This window comes from Apostichopus japonicus, chromosome 11, assembly GCF_037975245.1.
Source record: "Apostichopus japonicus isolate 1M-3 chromosome 11, ASM3797524v1, whole genome shotgun sequence".
Taxonomy (NCBI): domain Eukaryota; kingdom Metazoa; phylum Echinodermata; class Holothuroidea; order Aspidochirotida; family Stichopodidae; genus Apostichopus; species Apostichopus japonicus.
Window position 1 is genome coordinate 10211401 of NC_092571.1, and position 25377 is coordinate 10236777.

Here is a 25377-nt window from a genome sequence, read left to right on the forward strand (position 1 = left end):
GGACAACTGCCACCGAAGAACATTACTAAAACATGGTTATTTTAATTAATGGCTGCCACACACATACAGAGTCACCTGTTAGGTTTGTCATTAACCAACTTAAACTCAATAAAAAAATATGAATGAAACCATTAAAAAAGGAAAATAGGACACAGAAATGCAGCATTGAGTAGAGTTAGTCAAATTACTGTGTGATGAATCTATTATTTGCACTTCTTTGCCATCTTTGGGGGGAAAAAAATAATTTTTTTTGTCTGTTATCACGGAAGGCATAATAACCAGCATTGACTAACTTTTGGTTCTCTCAGTGATCAACTTAGAATTTTTCTACATAATTACGATTAAGCCTTGGCTGCCACTGACAGTAAGACAGCTCCCTCATTAAAATAAGAAATTTTAAAAAAATATATTAAAAAAGGCTGCATACATTGATTATCTGCCACACATACAAATGTGAAAGTGTTGCATAATAAACCTGTGTAAAAAGCACACCAACTGTAAATATAGATAATAAATACATTTTCATATGAAAGCATACAAGTAATAAGTCACAAATTTTACCACCATTTTGAATACTTCAAGACCTTTCGTAAGGTTGGCATAGTTTAGCAAATCCGATACCTGTCTCTGTGAAGGATGGCTAGAATTAATATGTTACCACCATCAACATAATACACTGAAGTCTCTTATATGTCCCATCAATAGTCTAGTCTAGCCTGAGGTATCTTATACATCAATGGATCACTAGTCTTGCTGGACTACTGAGGTCTCTTATACATTATTGGATCACTAGTCTAGCGGGACTACTGAGGTCTCTTATACATTATTGGATCACTAGTCTAGCGGGACTACTGAGGTCTCTTATACATCAATGGATCACTAGTCTAGCTGGACTACTGAAGTCTCTTATACATAAATATATCACTAGTCTAGCTGGACTACTGAGGTCTTTTATACATCAATATATCACTAGTCTAGCTGGACTACTGAGGTCTCTTATACATCCATATATCACTAGTCTAGCTGGACTACTGAGGTCTCTTATACATCCATATATCACTAGTCTAGCTGGACTACTGAGGTCTCTTATACATCCATATATCACTAGTCTAGCTGGACTACTGAAGTCTCTTATACATCCATATATCACTAGTCTAGCTGGACTACTGAGGTCTCTTATACATCCATATATCACTAGTCTAGCTGGACTACTGAGGTATCTTATACATCCATATATCACTAGTCTAGCTGGACTACTGAGGTCTCTTATACATCCATATATCACTAGTCTAGCTGGACTACTGGGGTCTCTTATACATCCATATATCACTAGTCTAGCTGGACTACTGAAGTCTCTTATACATCCATATATCACTAGTCTAGCTGGACTACTGAGGTCTCTTATACATCCATATATCACTAGTCTAGCTGGACTACTGAGGTCTCTTATACATCCATATATCACTAGTCTAGCTGGACTACTGGGGTCTCTTATACATCAATATATCACTAGTCTAGATGGACTACTGAAGTATCTTATACATCCATATATCACTAGTCTAGCTGGACTACTGAAGTATCTTATACATCCATATATCACTAGTCTAGATGGACTACTGAAGTATCTTATACATCCATATATCACTAGTCTAGCTGGACTACTGAGGTATCTTATACATCCATATATCACTAGTCTAGCTGGACTACTGGGGTCTCTTATACATCAATATATCACTAGTCTAGATGGACTACTGAAGTATCTTATACATCCATATATCACTAGTCTAGCTGGACTACTGAGGTCTCTTATACATCCATATATCACTAGTCTAGCTGGACTACTGGGGTCTCTTATACATCAATATATCACTAGTCTAGATGGACTACTGAAGTATCTTATACATCCATATATCACTAGTCTAGCTGGACTACTGAGGTCTCTTATACATCAATATATCACTAGTCTAGCTGGACTACTGGGGTCTCTTATACATCAATATATCACTAGTCTAGATGGACTACTGAAGTATCTTATACATCCATATATCACTAGTCTAGCTGGACTACTGAGGTCTCTTATACATCCATATATCACTAGTCTAGCTGGACTACTGAGGTCTCTTATACATCCATATATCACTAGTCTAGCTGGACTACTGAGGTCTCTTATACATCCATATATCACTAGTCTAGCTGGACTACTGGGGTCTCTTATACATCAATATATCACTAGTCTAGATGGACTACTGAAGTATCTTATACATCCATATATCACTAGTCTAGCTGGACTACTGAGGTCTCTTATACATCAATATATCACTAGTCTAGCTGGACTACTGGGGTCTCTTATACATCAATATATCACTAGTCTAGCTGGACTACTGAGGTATCTTATACATCCATATATCACTAGTCTAGCTGGACTACTGAGGTATCTTATACATCAATATATCACTAGTCTAGCTGGACTACTGAGGTATCTTATACACCCATATACCACTAGTCTAGCTGGACTACTGAAGTATCTTATACATCAATGGATCACTAGTCTAGCTGGACTACTGAAGTATATTATACATCCATATATCGCTAGTCCAGCTGCACTACTGAGGTCTCTTATACATCCATATATCACTAGTCTAGCTGGACTACTGAGGTCTCTTATACATCCATATATCACTAGTCTAGCTGGACTACTGTGGTCTCTTATACATCCATATATCACTAGTCTAGCTGGACTACTGAGGTCTCTTATACATCCATATATCACTTGTCTAGCTGGACTACTGAGGTCTCTTATACATCCATATATCACTAGTCTAGCTGGACTACAGTAGAGTCAAATGGCTAGCAAGCATACATGTTTCTAGGCATGTATGTCTCTTTCAAAGCCATTAATTATACAAGATTATGGCAGAATAGATGGTTTTGGCAGGATAGAGTCAATCAAAGTCTGAATACTCTCAGTGACTTCACAGATAGTCATAATCAATTGGTTAATGGTTGATGCTTGATTACATAAATAATATCACATAATAGATACTAAAAACAAAAGAAAAGAAAATGATAATGGTAATATAAGAACTACCCCAGCAGCACACATAATCCTGGCCCTTATATTTACCCTTACATATATTATTATACCACTGGGATGCTGTATGAGTAATATGAATCTCTCTGTTTAGGTTCAACAGATTTACCCAGTTCAGTGTTATTATATATATCATACTGCCAAGCTAAGTCCACATTGGCATATAATAGGTTACTTTTATCAAACATTATTCTTATCAGATATATATTATGAAGATCCAGTCACAACACCTGTCAAATTATCTATGAACATTTATACTGAAGATATCAATTGTCTGCATCAAAATATCTGAATTAAACAAATGTACAAAAAGATTAAAAATAAATTACTTGAAATGGCTTGTTGTTATATGTATAATTAAAAAGCATTAAAAACAAAAGCAACAATAAATAATAAAAAGAAAAAGAAAGTAAGGAGCCAGCCTCTATTTTAATCGTCTGAAATCAACTCCTTAGCGAGCCAAATCACCTTTAATATAAGGCAAGTAGTTCATGTATCTATACGGCAATTCATAATATTATTATTATTAGTTATTAGTTAATAATATCATCACCAGCTTGATTCTCACAGAGCCCTAAGCTACTGCTTCACTACATCATTTTCCTTAACTACACTTTCAATGGCAAAAGATTAATAATTTACTAAGGATTACACTTCAGGGTGAACTTGACTTCTTTCCAAAATTGTGTTCATATTTTAAGAAGCTCATGAAAGCTTTCAATGTCTGTCTAACCGCTGGTTCGTATTCCAAGCATATACCACAGGCCATAGATGTGAACATACAATATACGGTAAAAAATATCGTCATTGCAAGTTGTATTTTGATGTATTGTAGCCGAGAGTTGATCGTTCTTCTTTTCTAGCGCGTAGCGCACTATGAAAGTCTCTGATTGGCTGCTTGGAAGTTCAAAAACCTATCTGAACTCCCAGCCTGAGATCGAGGAGAACTATGACCCATCACTTTACGGAACGATGGTTACACATGTTCAGGGTTACCCTTGTACATTGCGGTCACCACAGACCTTAACTGCTTAACTGTTGACAATTGACAATTCATAATCATAGACGTTAAATATGAATGTAAGAGACTGACTTCGATCAGCTTGCAGCTTTGATAAGCCAATGAGGCTTCTTCGCGAGTTCCTGCTTGCAGGAGGATCTAAAAATACATACATACATACATACATACATACATACATACATACATACATACATACACACATACACACATACATACATACATACATACATACATACATACATACATACACACATACATACCTGACTATAGGACATTGTCAAGAATGTAGACAGAGTAACTTATCAAGTAGGACGTCATGATAATAGTTTGGTTCATTTTCAAAGTTTTGTTGTGATCAAAATAAATTGGTAGTTAATTACTGAGGATCCCCCTCATTAAACTACATACATCATGCACATTAGATTGCTATTAATATATATATTGTGTGCATTGAGATTAGTTTCCACTACTATACTTGTGTCACCCAAGCCATGTAGGAAAGATATAGTCATAACATATGTATCAATTTCATAGTCAAATAGTGTGACTGCTGTATTTTGTCACATACTACAGCGTGCTTTACTGGAGTACCAACTCACTTAATTCAGATAGTTAAACTATTCCTCTTAGTACTACAGAGCTTTCTTGGTAAAGATTATTCTTGTTTACTCCCGATTCTCAAAAACCCTGTATTGTTTTTATTTAATCGAAACAATGAGAGGCAAAACTGTCTTCATGAAAGACATGACTCATACAAACATATCGGCTAAATATTTCTGACAGCTATGCACAGGGAGCTCCTTTAAACTTGTGGTGCTTAACTGATCACAACATAAATCAGTGGAAAAAGTGATTGAGTGGCAGCAATTAGCAAAGATTATAAAACCCTTCCAGGTATTGCTTACAATTCTCTTACCCCATTAAAGGTTGTTCTATTCTACATGTTATAATCCTGTACTAGGCACTTATTACTTCATAGAATACTTGTTGGTGTGACCCAACTTTAATTACTAGTCACACATCTGCTATGTTCTTCAGATATAGCCTAGATTTGCATGTGAGAAGGAAGTGATGCTATCTTTCCATTCAATCCCATGGCTATGGTAATACTTGCTTTGCAAAATGAGTATTTCCACTGACTAGTGCACTAAGAGTATTTACAAGTCTTTGCATAATCAGTTAGCTCTCAAATTGTTATTGATTCCTCTCTAAGGCACTAAGGGTTGACCTAATTTAAATCCTAAAATGCAAACTCAAATTAAATATGAAATCTAAATTTTTAAGAATAATGCATGAAAAAGGTAACTTGACTTTGCTCTTTCTTTTTACAAAATACTGAATTTTTAAATACATACAAATCTACTCCATGTCCATCACACATTGTCAAATATTTGTCTGTTTCTCCCCCACTGGGAGGAGTCTTCCACTCACAACAGCAGTAGATGCACCACCATCATGTTTGATGTGTGCTCAGGGAGGGAAGGCAGCTTTTCTGATTACCTCTTCAAACACCTTGATGGTGGTTATACTTCACCTCTATAATTACTACCCAGATATGACAACACTAAGGGTACCAAACATTCCTCTGGTTGCCAGAGGAACATATTTACAGAGTGTGAATATCTCTGAGTTAGTAGTCTCAAGTCTTCTTCATATCTTTGCTCTCCTCATCCTCTCTGGCATGACCGACGATACCTCCGGCACTAATCAGGATACTAGCGGCCAGAAGTTAAGATACCTCCCTCACTGGCACTAAAAGGATACTCGTGGCAAAAAGTTAAAAATTTCCTGCAAGATCTCCTCGTAGCCTTTCACTGAGAGAATCTGTCAAAGATAAGGTATATGTACTGGTTAACATCTTGTAGAGAGACTGGATCAATACTATGCATGTTGCTAAAATAAACTGCACAACATATCCTTTAGTGAGGCTCACAAGATCATTAACATTATGTCATATTTATTACACTTGAAGTGTATTCTGAATGCACCATTTACCGTACACAAATTAACCTTAGCCCTTGTTCTTCAATATAAATAGATTTATGCCTGAATGACTTGGTGAATCTTGAACTATTGGTCATGGTTAATTCTGGGATAAAATCACAGAAACACTATGTAGCAAAAATTTTGTTTTTATTGTTTCTTAGTTTCCAATGCATCTCACAATCAATCTCAGCTTTAATACTGTCTAATTCATATTTGTAATGCTGCATTAAGTTATTAACCATTCTGACAAGATTCAAATCTGATCAACACTGAAATGTTTTTTTCTGGAAAAATGTATTTTTGGACTTGTAGAAATGTCTTTCTGAGGAAAAAAATGTACATGTTTAATAATCTTCTACATCTTGAAGTCGATAACATCACAGGAGAGACGATAAGAAATGATTAAACTCACTTAGTTGACACCTGGCTCCAAAGTGTCCATTTACACAGAGACAAGACCCTGTTACTGAATCACATGATGCTCCATTTAAACAGTCACAGTTTAGAGAGCAGTCTGGTCCAAACTTGCCTTCTGGACATTCTGATCAAAGATAAGACAATGAGAGGAGAATGAACTTCTGCGGGTCATTATACTTGATACTTTAATGGAGGATTAACTTCATCAGACAAAGTGTGGGTGGGGCTTAATGAGAAATAGTTTGAAAACGGCTTGTAAACATGATATCTTACCAACCACAACTGAGTCAATGTCATACTGGGTAGGTAGATGGCCCATGATGTGTAGATGTGCCCTATTGTTTGTAGTTTCCATCTCATGCATATTAATGAGTGGGAGGGGCTTAACAGATTTTTTTTTTAAATGTCAATATCTCTTCAACTGTATGTTCGATTTAATTCGTTCTTGGCATTGTGATGTAAGTGCATAGTATGCATGTTCTTTGCAACAACAAGTTTTACAGCATTAGTATTCATGAGTGGGTGGGTGGGGCTTACTGGGAAATCGTTGAAAACAGCTTGCAAACACGATATCTCATCAAGCACAAGTTAAATCAATGTCATCCTTGGTAGATTGATGCCCCATGATGTGTAGATGTGCTCTATTGTTCTTGGTTCCCATCTCTTGAATATTAATGAGTTGGCAAGGCTTACCAGTTTGAAAATGTCAATATCTGTAGAACCGTATGTCCGATTTAGTTAACATGTAATGGTGATTTAACTACATTGTATGTACATGTTCTTTGCAACAGCAATTTAGGCCTTTTACAGTAAGCCCCACTCACTCATCATGATAGCCGCACCACAAATGGTAGGGATCATGAATGGACCCTGACCAATCACATATTTGTGATTGATCTTGAGATACACGCATTTGCACATACACACACACATATGCAAACATTGGAATGAAAAAGGTGACCAAAATGAAATATAGCCTAACCTGTTTGGCATGTCTCTCCAGTTAAACCTGGGGGACATTCACACACACCCGTAGCTGGGTTGCACTGCGTCATATTAGCACAGTCACATAGTTGAAAACAGTTGGATCCAAAAAATCCAGTAGGACATGCTGTGGAAGAAAAGACAACATAAAAGAAAAATTATAACAAATTGTGAAACCTGTATGCAATCAGGCCACCCTGCTATTCCCTAATTCTATTCAACAGCTTTGTAATAAAGAAATGAAAAATGAGGAAACATTGCCATGACAGGACTGACAGGTCGAGATATGAATCATATCATATCTTGCTTTATTCCTCATCAAGTAACTACCTCTAAAAGTTCAGACTATTGTTAATATTACAGGCAACAATATAACATACATACATATGTCTGACACAGATATGACATTTGACTATCATGAAGCATGCATTACAGTCGTTCATCTAAAACATTCCAAAGAGAGAAAAGGATGGAAATTGTGAAACTTACTCTGTTTGCACTCTGGTCCCGTCCTCCCAGCTGGACATCTACACTGACCCGTGACAGGGTCACACTGTGCGTCTCTGTGGCAGTCACACTTCTCTGCACAGTAAGGACCGTATGACCCTTGAGGGCAAGCTATTATCGGTATAAATAGATTCAAATTAGTGAGAGTTTGAAGTGATCCAGTATAAAGAAACAAATATTAAATAACATTTCTAACCCATCAGCAATAATGCATCACTGTATTATATATGCTTTCTGCATCACGGTCAGTCCTCAAAGCTAATCTGCATCATTACAACACAATATCAATGTATACTCTAAACATTCCATATTCAAGAACTAGACTTAGACAGTCCGAGATTCGTTCAAGTGGTGTTACTCTCTGGAATTCACTCTCATCTAATCTCACTGAATTGGATACTACTTTATATACTTTTAATAATAGGTTGAGAGAAAATTGATGTCGACTTCATATTACAGTATATGCATATTTAGACCGTTCTTAAATGTTGCTGTTATTCTTTTGTAATTAGCACATTGCTAATTATTTTCTTTATTTCTTTTCCTTTCTTTATAGTAAGTGGTCAGACTCAAAAAGCTCTGCTTATTCTGACTCCTCTACCCATCATATGTATATATATATACTGATTATTGCATATCATTTATAATATATAAGTATATTAATTTACTACTAATCATGTTATAAAATATAAATTAATGACGATGGTACAAATAAACTTGAAACTTAAAACTAACATAGGCAATCCAATCATAGCTCGAATAGTCTTACTTTAGGTTTTCATCGGAAATGAAGATGAGAAAGTTGACAATATGGATATTTCAAATTTGCTCTGCTGCATGAGTAATGCTAACATGAGATCAGAAACAGGCTTATATTTGTTCAAAGGAAGAAGGAAGGAAGGAAAAAGAGACTATACATACTAAATTGACAGTTGTGTCCGTAATATCCATCACTACATTCACAGCATCCAGTATATCTGTCACAACGGCCTCCATTTAGACACTGACAGGAGAGCTCACAGTTCGGTCCATACTGATCAGAGGAACATTCTATTTATCAAGAAAGTAAAATAATAAATATAATCAAAATCATGGCAAATCTGATCAATAATTACCCACCACAAAGAAATTGACTGTGTATGAACTTGAAGACATATTAGTTGTAAAACTGTTAACATTTTCTTGAGCACAGCATATTACGTGTTTCAATTGTGATAAAGAAAAGAGGTATTTAAGGTACCTGAATCCTTTTGAAGGCATGCAAAAACATTGTGTCATTTAATTGCAACAAATGAATCATAAAACTATGGTTTTGTTACATTGTAGGCTTGTGTCTCTCTGAACAAGACATGTAACCTGCCAAACTAACCAAGGTATCTCCATGGTAATCATCATAAGGCTAATCTCAATGTTATTTAACTGTTTAATCCAATATAGAAAAGTATGTATTTCTCTGTTAAATTATGACTTCTCTTGCAACCATATTTTAATGACTTTTGAATAAACAATCTATTGATTTCCAGGTAATTTGAGGTACTATCGATAATAAGATCAGAATGGACAACCCACCTTGGTCACACATGTTGCCCATCCATCCCATGGGACACTGGCATCGTCCAGTCACTGGATCCAATATACCTCCATTCAAGCAGTCTTTCACACTTTGACAGTATTCACCAAATCTTCCTTCTTGGCATCCTGTAAATGAAAGATATAACTGATAGTTAGATGACCTACTCACTGACAGCATTTCAAGAAAGGAAAGGATCCCAGTCCGATACTGAAAAATTTCTGAAAAGACTCTATGCCTATGATCCCAAATTGCAAACTTACAACTCATTGACCCAATAACAGCTGTAACAAAGTTAATAATCCCTACATCAGATGTACTGTATGCAGCATTAAGTCAAAACATACTTAGGTCTTATTGCAGTTGTTTGCAACTCATAGGCCCACAACCCAAGGGTTTCCAAGGGTTTTCATGAGCCATGACCCGGTTTATTTCCATGCATCAGAATGCACGAAAGCTAGATAGCTTGGACTATTGATGTCGGCAAGTTCCAAAAAGTGTGAAAGTGTTTTCCACCATTGACAAAAATCCTACCAACCACCTAAATTTGTTTGCAACGCACTTTTGAGTCATGTGTCATAGTTTGCTGACCTTTGACCTTTATAGACCTACACCAGTTGTATGCTACAGTAAGACATACATATTAAATTAAGATTTGATGAATGCCACCATATACCATCTGTATGTTCATACCTCTTTCACACTTAGGACCAGTGTACCCTGCTGGACATGTACACTCTCCTGTGATGTTATGGCAAGAACCACCATTTTGACATTCGCATCTCTCGGCACAGTTTCGTCCATAGGTTCCCTCTGGACAAGCTGTACCAAAAAAAAAGAACAGCAATTGAGGACAAAATGTTCAAATTAACAATCATTCATGTCTATAGTCATCCTGTCCCAACTTGCCCCATCCTCATGTTACAATACTCCTCAAAAAATAAGAAGCTGCCCATGCTCCTCAAGAAAGATAAGGCTGCAACGCTCTGTACCTTTTGTTGTCGGGGCTGAGGTTACCTTTAAGTTATTCCATCAAAAGTTTCCAACTACAGTTCAATTACATTAAATTATTAATTCTAGCCTATGAGCATGTAAAAGAAACATCTCATATATGTTGATAAAAACTAGCACATCTGACAATCTCTTTTTAAATATGATTTAATTTAAATGGTGGATTTGTATTAATTGTTCTTTGAATCACATTGTACAAAATTAAGAGGAGACACCATCATTTATCTTTCCAAAGTTCTATTATACCATTGTGCATCAGGTTTTGTACATATGATGGTGGCTCAGATTGGGGGGGGGGGTTGCATAAAAGTCTGCACAGGGGAAGGGCATACATTCTTCTTCCTGACCAAGTATATACGTATTCACTGTCAAAACTCCCTTTAGATGAAAGAGCTAGGCACTAACAGTGATGTATGATGACTTACATAATTCACAAAGGCTTCCAATATAGCCATCTGTGCAGGAACAGGAACCATCATTATGATTACAAGTACCCCCATTCTCACATTGGCATTCTTGAAGGCAGTTAGGTCCATAAGACCCTTCGTGACAATCTGTAATGAATCAACCATTAACTTATGTTACATGATACTCAATTAATCAATCAATCATGATAATTAAAAATCAACCATTAACTTGTGTTTACATGATTATCAACACCGGTCACATGATATCAACTATTGTTATATAATATTACCCCCTTGCCAAATGATACAATCATTTGCGGTGAAACAATACAAAAATTGCTGCACGAGCAAGCAACGTTGGAATCATATAGACAGAATGTTAAATACTAGTAACTATGGTAACATCGATGGTGATAATGCACACAACCAATATAGTATCTACTATGAGTTTACATGTTAGTGACATATACAGCATTATTCTGTGAATTGCTTTGAACAGTGAACTTACCTCTGCTGCAGTGTCTCCCCCGGTAACCAGGTCGACACGAACATTCACCAGTAATCGGACTGCAGACCTGATTAGCCCCACAAGAACAGCTCTCTGTACAATCTTGGCCCCAGGTACCCTCAGGACAAGCTAAACAAAGAAAGCAAGACAATTGGCTGTTGGTATGTGTTGTGTATAGCCTTTATTGAAATATTCAGACGGAATGTTACTTTGCTAAATTGGAGATAAATTCCAGTTCATCTGTAAAAGCTCCAAATGCCCCCAGTCTGCAACCAGTATTATGTTGTTATTCAACAATAATTTCAAGTTTAAGTGATTTTTCTGCATCTCACACTGATGATAAACATATCAATTGTTTTATTTTTTGGAGTTTCCGACCTGAATAAGATTTTAAGTTCATAAACAAGCCATAAACATCCCAGCATATGTTGCTGACCAGAACACTGGCTTACAATCATATGTAATACCAATTCAACTTAATTGAGACTCACCCTCACTGCACTCTGTCCCTGTGTAGCCCACTGGACATACGCAATCACCGGTCACATGATTGCAAGGGTTACCGACACCACAGTAACAAATCTCTTGACAGTCTTCACCATAGTAACCTGCCAAACAGGCTGATGGAAAGAAAACACAACACATAGATAACAAAATAAGGTGAAACATGCCAACAACTACATTAATTATAGTGATGGCTATAAAACAAGAATAAAATATAGCCTCCATACCCCCACCCCCCCCCACCCCACTCTTCAATTAGAAACACACTTTGATGTGTTTACCTGTCACAACCTGATAGTTATCAACTGGTATCAAGTGCATCCTTCCAATACATAGATGCACAAAACTTACCTTTATTACACTGTGCACCCTTCGTATACGTTGATACTTACGTTTATTACACTGTGCACCCTTCCAATACATAGACACACACAACTAACGTTTATTACATTGTGCACCCTTCCTATACATAGATACACACACTGCGCAACCTTCCTATACATACATACACACACTGTACACCCTTCCTATACGTAGATACTTACGTTTATTACACTGTGCACCCTTCCATCCAGGGGGGCAGATACAGATTCCACTGATAGAGTCACAATCAGCTCCATTCTGACATAGACATCTCTGCATACATCCCTCACCAAAGAAATCTCTAGGACAGGCTGTAAAACAATACCAATTATATCTTAATGATGAATCCAGTTACTGACCACAGAATCAGTCATTTACCTAAGAATTGAATTGGTGTAATTTCACTTTGTCCAGGACCCTTTGCCGGGTGGTATGGCTACATACATATACTGTTGTTACACACATTATGTACACAATAAACACATCTTTAAAGTGTACTATGTGTAATTTTCTGTGCAGAGCAGTACACCTAACAAATTGTCATGAAGAGAAAACAAGTTTGTTAACACGTGGTTAAGCAAAATACTGAGAATTATTAAAATATTTTGTTAATATGCTCATTACTTTTAGGTTAAGACATTTGTTGTTAGCATTGACATTATAATCCATGCATGCAAGCTGCAAGTATCAAACATCGTTTAACATGGGCTCTAACTTCACACATTCTATAACATGGGTTTGTTTTGTCACTACCCCAGCACTAGTAAACTAAATTACAATTTAAAAAGTGACCTACACAAGACTACTCTCCCTGAGGTGGGTTAGGTCTACACTTTAGGGTGCCAGAAAAGTCAAGGAATTGTGCTCTGCTGTCACTTTCATGACATTATTTTCCCTAATTTTGTGCCTTGACATGACAGACTCACCACAAAGGCAGATATAACACAATACATCCCTGAAATGACAGCCTGTAATGCTTCAGTTGTTGTTACAATCTGCTCTCTATGGCTGAGCATTGGAAAATTGTGTTTTTACAATATTCTTGTAAATGTCACTGAACCCTGTTACCTTATCAACCTGTCACCTTAGCAACAGCAAATCTTCTCTACATTATACCCTCAAAAATATCTTATATTATCACAGAATCATGCATGCAGCCGATGATGTCCGCAATCTGTTATTGCATCGACAAATTGTAAAGGAATGGTCACATGACACCAAACCAGCCAATCACAAGAACGAATTTTAGACTTTTCACTTTCCGATCCAAAACAAGAATCATAAGCCATAAAACTTACTGTCTTCACACCGGTCTCCACTATAGCCAGGTCGGCACTGACAGGTTCCGTTAAATCTCTCGCAAACACCTCCGTTCATACAATCACAGATCTGTTGACACCCTGGACCGTAAAAACCAGCATTGCATTCTGTAAACAAGAAAATGAAAATAAATAACAAATAAAATAACAGCTAATGAAAGGACCATCTCTATATCTAAATTGAGACTTAACAGGAAAACATTTGATCCTTAGTTTACTTTGTTCTCAAAGTATAATTTGCAATGGAGCTAGGACATGCTTGATAAATTAAATTAGCAATAATTTGAATGTCTGTTAGCGATTGACGGGAAGAAAGGTAAACTCCAAGTGAGACTGTTTATAGGGGGTGTATAGCTGACTGGTTTCTATATTTACCTTTCTCACAAGTCCTTCCCCAGTAGCCAGCAGGGCAGTCACATTCTCCTGTGATGTGGTCACACTCTGCGTGCAGTAGACAGCTACATGTTTGGGTGCAACCGGCACCAAAAAACCCTGGCAAGCAAGCTGCAAAGTTAATTGAACAAAATGCTAGCATCAAATTCATTAAAATATCAATCTGTTTGCAATACATTTCTAGAAGATTTCCTTCTTCGATTGTTACAAAATCGTTCCTTCGAGTGAAATGTTACTATTTATTCCTTTTAAAGTACCCATGTCCATGCCACAGTTTACATTTCCTATGCCTTGTTAATGTAGCATTATATTTTTCTTCTTTACCAGTGAGTCTTCTACTCTGTTAAGCTGATTCAGGCTTTATAGAAGACTTCCTTTCACATTGTAATTTTTTGTGATAAAACAAATAAATAAACAAAAACAAATAAACAAAGTCAATGTAATTAATAAGCACATCCAAGCGGTATGCACTGCTGCATGATTATGCAATTCTGAAATAAAACAACACATTAATTAGACACAAGTAGTGTTGCAAATTTCTAGAGGGAAGCAGGCCCAATATATCTCCGAGTGGTTATCATCATATAAACGTGACTGGAGGAGAAAACATGTTTGTATATCTGATGCAACCAGGTAAGCCTTGACCGATTTGGTTTCTCACCTTGGTTGCATCGACGTCCAGTCCAGCCGGACGCACAGATACACTGACCGCTCACAGAGTCACACGTTGCACCGTTGGCACATTCACAACTCATTCTACAGTCTTCACCCCAGGTACCGACTGGACATTCTGTAACAGATCAACAAAATTACTACAGACTTGTGGAAGCAATAAAAGAATCACTACCACCAAACCAAAAGGATACATCAGAGAGCAAACTCCATCAAATGAACCTATATGTGACACCCTTCATGTTGTAACACTGTTGATAGTTATAACAAAAACAATGGAATGTGTTTGTTTCCCTTCTGGAGTCGATTTATGGATATTTCTCTCCTCTACTAACAACTGCAATTACAGGATACAAATTAGATGAAACTGATTTGAAACCTTTCTACCATTTGCCTTGACGGAACCATAAGCTAACGTGCTCCTTCTTCTAGAAGGTAACTGCACCATCTAACACTTTAAATAAATACATAAATATATATCCCATTTTACCTCAAGCTGATTACAATAAATACAAAAATATATATCCCAATTATCCAACACCATCTAACAGTTACCATAAATACATAAAATATATGACCCATTTTACCTCAAGCTGATTACAATAAATACTTAAATATATATCCCATTTACCCAACGTCATCTAACAGTTACCATAAATACATAAATATATATCCCATTTACCTCACACTGATTACAATAAATACATAAATATATATACATTTACCTCTAGCTGATTATATTAAATTCATAAATATATACATTTACCTCAAGCTGATTACAATAAATACTTAAATATATATCCCATTTACCTCAAGCTGATTACAATAAATACACATATCCCATTTACCTCAAGAGGCTTACAACAAACTATCACAACTCGCCAGTGGCTCATCCAATAATTCACAAAATGACTAAAGTGATTCTGAGGGAATATTGAGAAACACAAGAGTGCTCACAGTTCAATGCACAAAATAGGATGAAACTTTAATGTTACCACGGTCACCTATCAGAACGGTCTTAGAAATTGCAGCACTTTGACCCTGCACAACTGACCTTGTTGACAGCTGAATCCAGTGAAGCCAGGACGACAGGCACACGCTCCATTAGTAGGGCTACATTGCTGACCGTTCCCACAATCACATCTGTGCTGACATTCGTATCCAAAGAAACCATCTGGACAAGCTGTAAAGAAATATGAACAGTCAGCAACAACACTTTAAGCAGGGGTTCCCTAACTGGGATGCATGAACCCCCAGGGGGTGCGTGAGTCCATCCCAGGTGGTTAGTGAGACGTTTCTGAAAGTCAAAACTAGAGTACTTTCTTTAAACTAAAATCTGATATATCATATAATTTAGCAATGTTCACAAGTCGTACCTATCGACAAACGCATATGTTGTCATAGTAGTACAGTACCGTGCATATGATAAATAACGGAATTATGAAACAGGCACAGCCCGCATGACTGTGGTGAAGTTGGTGTAAGCATGACAGTATAATAATGACTCAGGTCGTGTCTCGAAAAGTTGGGGGTTCGTGGACAACTCTGACACCCACAGAGGGTTCGTGGGGGGATAAAGTTAGGAAAACACTGCTTTAAAGAAACCTTGAGGAGATATCCATGTATGACTATTGCAAAAGATGTGACAGCTAACATGAAATGTGACAGCTATTACATGAAATGTTAATTCAAAGACTTGTTTGAGAGTCACTAGTGTATCAATTCCTTTATCACCAGCACAGTCAAGACCAGATAAACTGTTGAATAGAAGTTGTATCCAATGTACGACTACAATGAACTGCAACCGTTTATTGTTCATCGGTTACAACTCTTCAATTTTAACGACGTCTTTAACCTAACAAAATGATATCCTACCTTTATTACAGATAGTTCCGGTCCAGCCAGGAGCACAGGTGCATGCACCACTAATATGATCACAGGTAGCATTGTTTCTGCACATACAGACATTCTCACAGTTACGACCATACAATCCACGAGGACATTCTGTTGATGAAGAAAGTACAGGCAAGAAATTAAGTTTTGTCTGGACTCATTGATATTGTTTCTTTAAAAATATAGCTTTAAGCTGCATCGAAGGAGGATGAACGGTTTCTTGAGGTGACTGAGTTGCTATTCTCTCGTCAACTGCTCCAGATTATCATCACAATGTTTATCATCATGTAAGGTAATTTATTTCACAGCAAGAGACCTATAGTAGAAAACTATAACCAGAAACACCAACACGCTTGATAGTTCTGATGCTTCTCAAGATGCAACTTACAATAGAAACATGCCAAATATGAATGGAAACAAAGGATAAGTTGTCAAACATGGCCATGTTTACATTACGCCCCACCCACTGATTAATATGCATGACATCACATGTAAAAGCAATAGGGCACATCTTCATCCCATTGGCTATCTGACTACCCTTATACATGACGACATGAATACAACGTATATTTCCTATATATCATGTTTACAAGCAAGGCATAGCACATGTACATACGGTACACACACAGTACACACATCTGGTATACAAACACATGTACATGCACACACTAGCACAACTATGTAGAGTCTCGATGCTGTAAGCATATCTGAACCAAACTTATGATAAATCAATTATCGAGATTAACATTAATTTTGAATAAGCATTCTTGTTCTTTGTATAAATTACAGAACAATCCCATACATTTACATACATGGTGATCTTATAATAATTAAATTACTGCAGCAGAATACAGTACAGCCATAGCAACAGAGGTTACAACTTACTGCTTTCACATCTCGGTCCACTCCATCCATCAGCACAGATACACTCCCCTGTTTCTGAATCGCAGCCTGCGCTGTTTTCACAGTCACATTGAAGACCACAATCTTGACCGTAAGTACCCACAGCACATTCTGAGGTAATTAAGGAAAAATTAAAATGTTTAAAACAAAGGGGCAGGACACCTGACTGTCCTTTTGTTATTAATTTTAATTGTTACTCTTTGAATGATCACCTATTTGGGTTAAAAATTAAACCATCAGTTTTAACAATCAGTTAAAACAATCTTTCCTATATGGAGCTCTGATACCACTCGGCTCTGTAGTGCTATGCATTTCAACTCTCGTTTGCAAATTCATTCCTAACTTGTTATAGATATGCAGTTGACAAACACCTGAGCTAAGTTCTGCCGTTGGAAAAAACTGGGGGCTGTATTTCAAAATATAAACCCAACTCAATGATACCTAATTGCCATTATAGATGCCAGTAAAAGTAAAGATAGAGAAATAGTTACCAGTTGTACATCTGAGCCCTCTCCATCCTGGTGCACAAGCACAGTCACCATTCTCTGGGTCACAGATACCACCGTTCTGACAGATACAAGTATGGCGACAGTTACTCCCCCATCTTCCATGAGCGCAGGCTGAAAGACGAGAGGACAGAGCAAACGAGATGTGTTAGCCACCTCTTCAGAAATGGGGCCAGCTATTAAAGACAAACTTCAACTAGCAATGTGGTTACCTTCAGAATTATAATTAAAATGACTCACCCTGTGAACATTCGTCTCCAAAGAAGCCACGGGGACACAGACACTGACCGTTGGACTTTTCACAAATCTCGTGGTCGGCGCATGTGCAATTATTGACACAGTTGACACCCCATGTATCGATAGGACATTCTGAAAAAGACAAAACAAAGAAAGATTGAACAACGACTACAAAGTATTAAAGCTGCAGTCTTAATAAAGACAGTAGCTGGGAACGACGGTGATTAACGGCCATTTTATGCCACGATTAATCGGCATCGTAAACGGTGAGTGCAATTACTGAAAGATTCTCCAAACCAGACACAGACTTCAATACATCCATATAAGTCATCTAATTTGATATAGCTCTGTGATGGGTATTAAGCAAACTCAAGCTAGAAAAACTTACAGACATACAATACAAGTACAATGACAAAGTAATATGTGTTGTGTTGTGTATTTAGACAGAAAGGGGAGATTCACTTATAATTAATCTCATATTTTGGAAAGCAACTATGAGACTAATTTTAGTTTCCAAGATGTCTTTTTCTGCCAGACAGTGTTGACATATTTGCTTCCTTACTGAAAAGAATTACTTTCATTCATTAATGCAACTTGTAATAAACGAGGAATTAGCAATAACCCCCCCCTCCCCCCACCGCACACACCTTTCTGAAGTAGGGTAGACTTTCAAATACACCAGCATAAATATACTTCCTAATGGTAGAATAGCATATGACTTAGTTCTCACCCTGGGCACAGTCTTGTCCCATTGTACCTGCCTCACAGAAGCACTCGCCTGAGATACTGTTACAATCCTGACCCCCGCAGTGACAAGTGAACTTACAGTTCACTCCGTACTTTCGCATTCCACAAGCTGTAGATAGAGATGAAAAAGACTTGTCAGTACAATAGTGGCATGAAAGGTATTGCATTGCAACAAGGACATAGAAAGCCCTGCTAAACAAACTCATGAAATGAATGTAATATGGTGCCTAAAACTGAGGCTACACTACTATGCCTCTTTCTTAAACAGCTCACATGAGGAAAACAGCTCAAATAGGGGAAACGACAAAATAAGGGATACAACTCAAATAAGGGAATTACCGATATAAGGGAAAGAACATGCAAACAATACTAACATATTTACTTGTAAGTCTAATTAATCTAAATCACAAGAATAAACCAAATCTACTAAAAATAAATATTACAAAAAAAATTGATGTGGTGGATCACAGTCCCTCCTGGATGAATAAACTCAAACAGAACATATCCCATATTCTGTGAAAATTCTTTAAACCTACGTGTATCTTGATAGAAATACCAAGTCAAGTGGACTATCTTCGAGTTTAATTCATATTATCATTTTCAGCTCACAATGCGGTGAATTTGTAACAAATGCTTCCACGATTCTGTTTGATTTTGACTTACGTCTTTCACATGCTTCTCCTGTGTATCCTGCAGGGCACTCCAGGCTACATTCACCGGTTACTTTGTTACAAGCATTGGCATCCTGACACTGGCAAATATGTCTGCACTCTTCACCGTAATGACCGAGGGGGCATTCTAAGATGAGAAACCAAGAAAACATCTGCTTGATATCTAGGTCAAGTCTCCATCATGTAGTGGAGAAGGGAAATAACAACAGGCTAAACAAATAAACACAGTTTATAATGACATGGAGCTTCTGTATTCAGTTAAATATTATATAAGCTTGTAAATGAAGACAACCGTCTAAACTATCCATTGTTCAGCTGATATTGTGATCAAGCATGATCATATCAATGTTTAAGATTTTGAACAATGATATCAAAATATGAATGAACACCATGAACAAGGAAATGTATGTTAGTTGATGGGCACACAGCTCTCTCTTATTGACAACATTGGAGAGAGTTGGACCGATGAGTAATTCCCATTTACATGCATCTGTGTTCTATGTGACCCTCAGGGTCCTATCTCCTGATAATGACCTGTCTCCATGAAAACAGTGGAGAGAGTTGAACCAATGATTTCTCATTTACATTATCTGCATCTCCATTTTGACTTCTCTCTCTATAATCTCACATAACATATTAGGAGTTTGAATGAGCAATTAATACCAGACCTCTAGATGATAATAATTTTCGTGACTCACCATCTTGACACCTATCTCCTTCAAACCCCGGGTTACACAAGCAGGTACCGTCGACAGGGTCACAGCCATTGGAATTAGTGGCGTGACAGTCACAGTTCTGCCTGCAGCCTGCACCATAGAAAAACCTGGGACATGCTGGAAGGGAGGAGGAGAAATATCGAATCAGAGAGATTCTTTCTTCCGATCTTCTTTCATTATTGAAACCATTTCTTTATTAAGTTGACTAGTAACCTTTGCATCATTTTGAGCGAGCTTATGTAGATTTGGAAACAGCTGATGATGATACTCCTCAATCTCATTAACAAAGTTATGCGCTACCAACTCTTTAGCTACAACGACTTGTCTTCCGTTTTATTCAGTTTGCCGGAACTTGTGTCCCAAACATTTGTCATTTGCAAAGCATTCTTATTCCACATTTCCTTATTTTAATCGTTGTTACACTCGATGAAAAATGTGATGTTTTTCCTAGTGTCCTGGCATATGTGCAGATATGTTTTTAATATGTAATATATACATAAATGTGTATGTAATATATACAAACCACTCAATCAATATTTCAAAATTTCCTCTTTTTGCGGGGGGGGGGGTGGGGGGAAATAAAGTACCAGTTAAAGTAATATCTCGTCAAAGGTATTTACTGCCCAATATTGACCATGGATGTGAATGCTTAGCAAAATAGTTGAAGAGAAAAGAGTAACTTACGTTGTTCACACTGTCCTCCGAAATATCCTGGCTGACATAGGCAGATTCCAAACCTCTTGGTACAAGGAATGCCTGTTGGACACTGGCAAGATTTTTTACAGCTTCGACCAAAGTGACCAGGAGGGCAACCTTAAATTACAGAGAAGTCAAACTGAGATGATGCCAAACTTTAACACCTATCGCTGAATTTCATTCGTAAAGAAACTTTATGGATATCAATGGATATCAATCGTTCCCTAATCTCTTGTGTCTCTCTGTGTAATCGCATCCTTTGAATTTGATAAAACTTAGGTTCAATGAAATTATTTTCATAAAAGACACTCTGATTTACACCTAGGCCTCATGCAATTGCGTGAAATATGTTCAGAGTAAAAAAAAATATTTCTTATGATAAACACTTTAAGAAACATACGGTCTTAATAACTGTCAGGGGGAGGAGGGAAGGGGAGGGGGTACAAAAAAGATATCCAATGTTTAGTGGATGCCGGGTCTTAACACAGCAATAGCTTTGTTTATAATGACAAACAGTCGGGGCAGACCAAACACACAGAAGCTGCTCTTATCTTTCACACTCAGTTGATAGATGGTACCAATATTAAACATCAAAGCAGCTATTAAAAAGTACTTTCTGCTTTTGTAAATATCAGTAATTATCAGACTTAAATGAAGAACATTTTTGTACTGAACAACTGACACAGTGGACTTCATTTCATGCACCACCCATTGAAAGTTCCACCAGGAGTGCATTGTTACTGGTGTAAATTGTACAAGACTAATGTACAGAGATAAATGCTTTAAGAAGTTACTGTAATGTTTCAGTATTGTACCAAACTCATCAAAAGCCATACATAAGTATAACTTTTGGAATGTGATATGGGGCAGAACAGATTATGACATACTTTTAAAAAAACTTGGTTGATTTCATCATAGCAACAAGGTAAGCCCTGCTTGAAGTGTTCTAACAAATCTCAGTGTGTTTTTGCAAAACTATGTCCCAATTTATATCACTAATATAGTCAGTGACTCAGTGTTAGATAACGTATACCATCTTAACTGTTATTTGTTTCTCTAATCGAATAAGCAGATGTTTAAGCTAGATTTCCCCATTGACTAAGTGTTGTGTTAGGCTACCATGTTGAAGAAATTGACAGAATTCTCACAATTATTAATTTTTCATTCGTTTCTTTCATAAAAGGAAAGTATTCTTTATATACCATTCCTATTGTATTTATCATAATTTGTAGATCACTAACACAGAACAGTATTATGTAAAGACTCTACCTTACCTCAACATAACCAGTATTGATGAAGATACTTCCACAGAAACTGCCCAAACTTCTAACACATCGTAGATCTTTGTTATATATGAAAATCAATTAATTAATTTGACGATGAGTAAAACTTGTCAAGAATTGTAAGAACGTCTAAAGTGTGCCAATATTCACCTGACCATGCTACTACTATCAGTGAGACTGTAAGAGTAGGTTTAGTGGTACTTACCATCTTCACAGAAGTCACCTGATACCCCAGGGGGGCAGGTGCAGTCACCTGTCTCGGGGTCACATGTACCACCATTCTGACATGGGCATTCCTGCTCACAGTCAATGCCATAGAATCTTGCTGGACAGGCTAGCAAAGAACAGAACAAACATAAACTTGCTTGAATCAATTCCAAACAAGTGCACCAATGGTGTGTACAGCACACATGTCTCATACATCCCATGCGAGGTTCTCTCTGTCCAAATCACCTCCAAATCGAAAACCAGACTGCCAGTTGGCTTTGCGATTTCTTGCCATACAATTGCTCGAACTTCCACATTTTAACCATCTGACTTAAATGTAGAGCAAGTGAGTTAAATTTGTAATGTGATATCATGCCTTCTAAATGATTGTATTCATTATTCTCCATGTTTATGAATTGATTATTTGATTTTTTTATATCTCAAAATGATGCAAACACTGAGACATAAATAATCCGAGCATTGTACCGAAGTGTGAAGATAGTAATATGCTATCATCCGGTAGAAAGCCATCTCACAATCATGAAAGGCTTTTGCCACAGCCTGAATTTCAACTGGTTGTATAAATCTTCCTGGGGAGTAGAAATGTGTCAATGGCACATATCTGGAAATCATGTGATCATTAGGCCACAGCCTGCATACTAGACACACAAGAGCTAGTCAAAAGGACGTTTATTGTTGTGAATGTGTGATCAGAAAATAACAACTCTTTTGTTAAGGAGTAACAATCTTGATACAAACTACAATCAGACGTTTATGTAGGAGACTAGAAGGTGATAATCTATTCGATATATAAGACAATAGAAGAATGAACTGAAAATATTCATGCTTTGTCAAAAGAATTTGAAAGCTGATCGTTAGGTAAGTTAACTAATTGACTTCACACATAATATGAGTGCTGTACGGTACTTGGAATAAATAACACTAGGCCTCCAGACTTTTTATTAATGAACGGATGGCTGGTTAGGAAAATCCGGGGTGCGGATGAACAGGGTTTGGATAATTGGGGCTCTACTGGTTACCATTTAATAATGCTTTTAAATTTCTGATTATGCAGGGAAATTGTTTCACAATGTTTCTCCTAGTGCCATTGAAGCTGTGCAAATGTTCTCTGCCGCAGGGCATACTCACTTTCATTACAGAGAAGTCCAGTCCAACCAGATGGGCAAATGCAGCCATTATTTTCATCATTACAGATGCCTCCTCTCATGCAACTGTCACAGTCATACTGGCACCGTGGCCCGAAAGTGCCCTCGCCACAGACTTCAAAGAAGAAAAAAGAAACATTTCAACATCCAAAACTTTTAATAAATGTTACACTTATTAACACCAACTGAATTTTGGACTTTTCACAGGTATGTCTTACAACCTTGTAGTTCATCAATTTGTATTGTATTTTTGTATTTCTTTGCCCAGAATTATAAAGATACCTGTAATTTCTTCACACATAGTTAGGCTCTTTGATAGGCACAAACTATGTAAAACTATTCAGGATGGCAATTAACAGGTGTCAAATGTCATTCTGAAAACAGCTGCTTATATTTCTATGACTACTAACACATTCTGCCATGTAAACTTACCACAGTTCACCTGGTATACAATGACTCATTGAAATTATACCACTAAACAATGCATGTAATACACACCAGTGTTGTAGTCAACTCCAGCATATCAAAGGGCAGAGTATATTCAATTCAGGGCAAATAAATGATACAAAAGGTTAAAACAAATCACTGGAATATTAATTTTGATACAAGTCCTTCACATTCAAATCTGAGTCCTGGTTCTGCATAGCAAGGTCCAATTAAGTCCTTGAACATATAGACTTAAGTACTACAAGTCTGGGGCACACATATGTCCTCGAACAATGGACTTGAGTAGGCTACTACAAGACTGGGGCACACATATGTCCTCGAACAATGGACTTGAATAGGCTACTACAAGACTGGGGCACACATATGTCCTCGAACAAGTGGAATTGAGTAGGCTACTACAAGACTGGGGCACACATATGTCCTCGAACAAATGAACTTGAGTAGGCTACTACAAGACTGGGGCACACATATGTCCTCGAACAAATGGACTTGAGTAGGCTACTACAAGAATGGGGCACACATATGTCCTCGAACAAATTTGGACTTGAGTAGGCTACTACAAGAATGGAGCACACATGTATGTCCTCGAACAAATGGACTTGAGTAGGCTAACAAGACTGGGGCACACATATGTCCTCAAACAAATGACTTGAGTAGGCTACTACAAGAATGGGGCACACATAATGTTCTCGAACAAATGGACTTGAGTAGGCTACTACAAGAATGGGGCACACATAATGTTCTCGAACAAATGGACTTGAGTAGGATACTACAAGAATTGGGCACACATATGTGAAAAACACAAAAATACTAAATGATGTTTGGAACTTACTCAAACTAGAATTTCCTTCACTGAGTGCAGCCCGTTGGTCATTGTTGTTAGGGAAATTAAAAGGTGGTGCGGGCGATGCTTCAAACTGGATTGTAGGTGCCTGTTGACAAACTCTTCCATTATTAAGATTTATGAAGCCTTTTTCACAGTAACATGTATGTCCTCCAACCGTATTGAGACAATACTGAGCGCATTGACCATAGTCATCGGCAGCGCATTCATCAATATCTGAAATACACAGAGAATAAAATACAATTCAGATATTTTATGACCATTTATGATATAATTATCTGCAGTTACCTGCTCTTCCACAGAGGGTG

At 37.2% G+C, this 25377-nt stretch overlaps 1 protein-coding gene across 2 annotated transcripts in view; it reads right to left on the reverse strand.

Annotated features, from left to right (window-relative positions):
- Nucleotides 1–2584: 2584 nt before the first annotated feature.
- LOC139975815 (uncharacterized) overlaps nt 2585–25377 on the reverse strand; it is an 87414-nt gene continuing 64621 nt past the window's right edge. For both annotated transcript variants that reach the window (XM_071984012.1, XM_071984011.1), the window contains 26 exons: nt 25058–25285; nt 23762–23893; nt 22611–22739; nt 21111–21239; nt 20409–20543; nt 19703–19837; nt 19023–19148; nt 18296–18424; nt 18041–18169; nt 17532–17660; nt 16629–16757; nt 15808–15936; nt 14743–14871; nt 14064–14192; nt 13668–13796; nt 12552–12680; nt 11994–12122; nt 11503–11631; nt 11013–11141; nt 10270–10398; nt 9576–9704; nt 8928–9056; nt 7989–8117; nt 7498–7626; nt 6511–6639; nt 2585–5936 (listed from right to left, as the gene is read on the reverse strand). In XM_071984012.1, coding sequence (XP_071840113.1) covers nt 5890–5936; nt 6511–6639; nt 7498–7626; nt 7989–8117; nt 8928–9056; nt 9576–9704; nt 10270–10398; nt 11013–11141; nt 11503–11631; nt 11994–12122; nt 12552–12680; nt 13668–13796; nt 14064–14192; nt 14743–14871; nt 15808–15936; nt 16629–16757; nt 17532–17660; nt 18041–18169; nt 18296–18424; nt 19023–19148; nt 19703–19837; nt 20409–20543; nt 21111–21239; nt 22611–22739; nt 23762–23893; nt 25058–25285 — 3383 coding nt within the window. In that variant the 3' untranslated portion in view covers nt 2585–5889. The remainder of the gene's footprint in view (nt 5937–6510; nt 6640–7497; nt 7627–7988; nt 8118–8927; nt 9057–9575; nt 9705–10269; nt 10399–11012; nt 11142–11502; nt 11632–11993; nt 12123–12551; nt 12681–13667; nt 13797–14063; nt 14193–14742; nt 14872–15807; nt 15937–16628; nt 16758–17531; nt 17661–18040; nt 18170–18295; nt 18425–19022; nt 19149–19702; nt 19838–20408; nt 20544–21110; nt 21240–22610; nt 22740–23761; nt 23894–25057; nt 25286–25377) is intronic.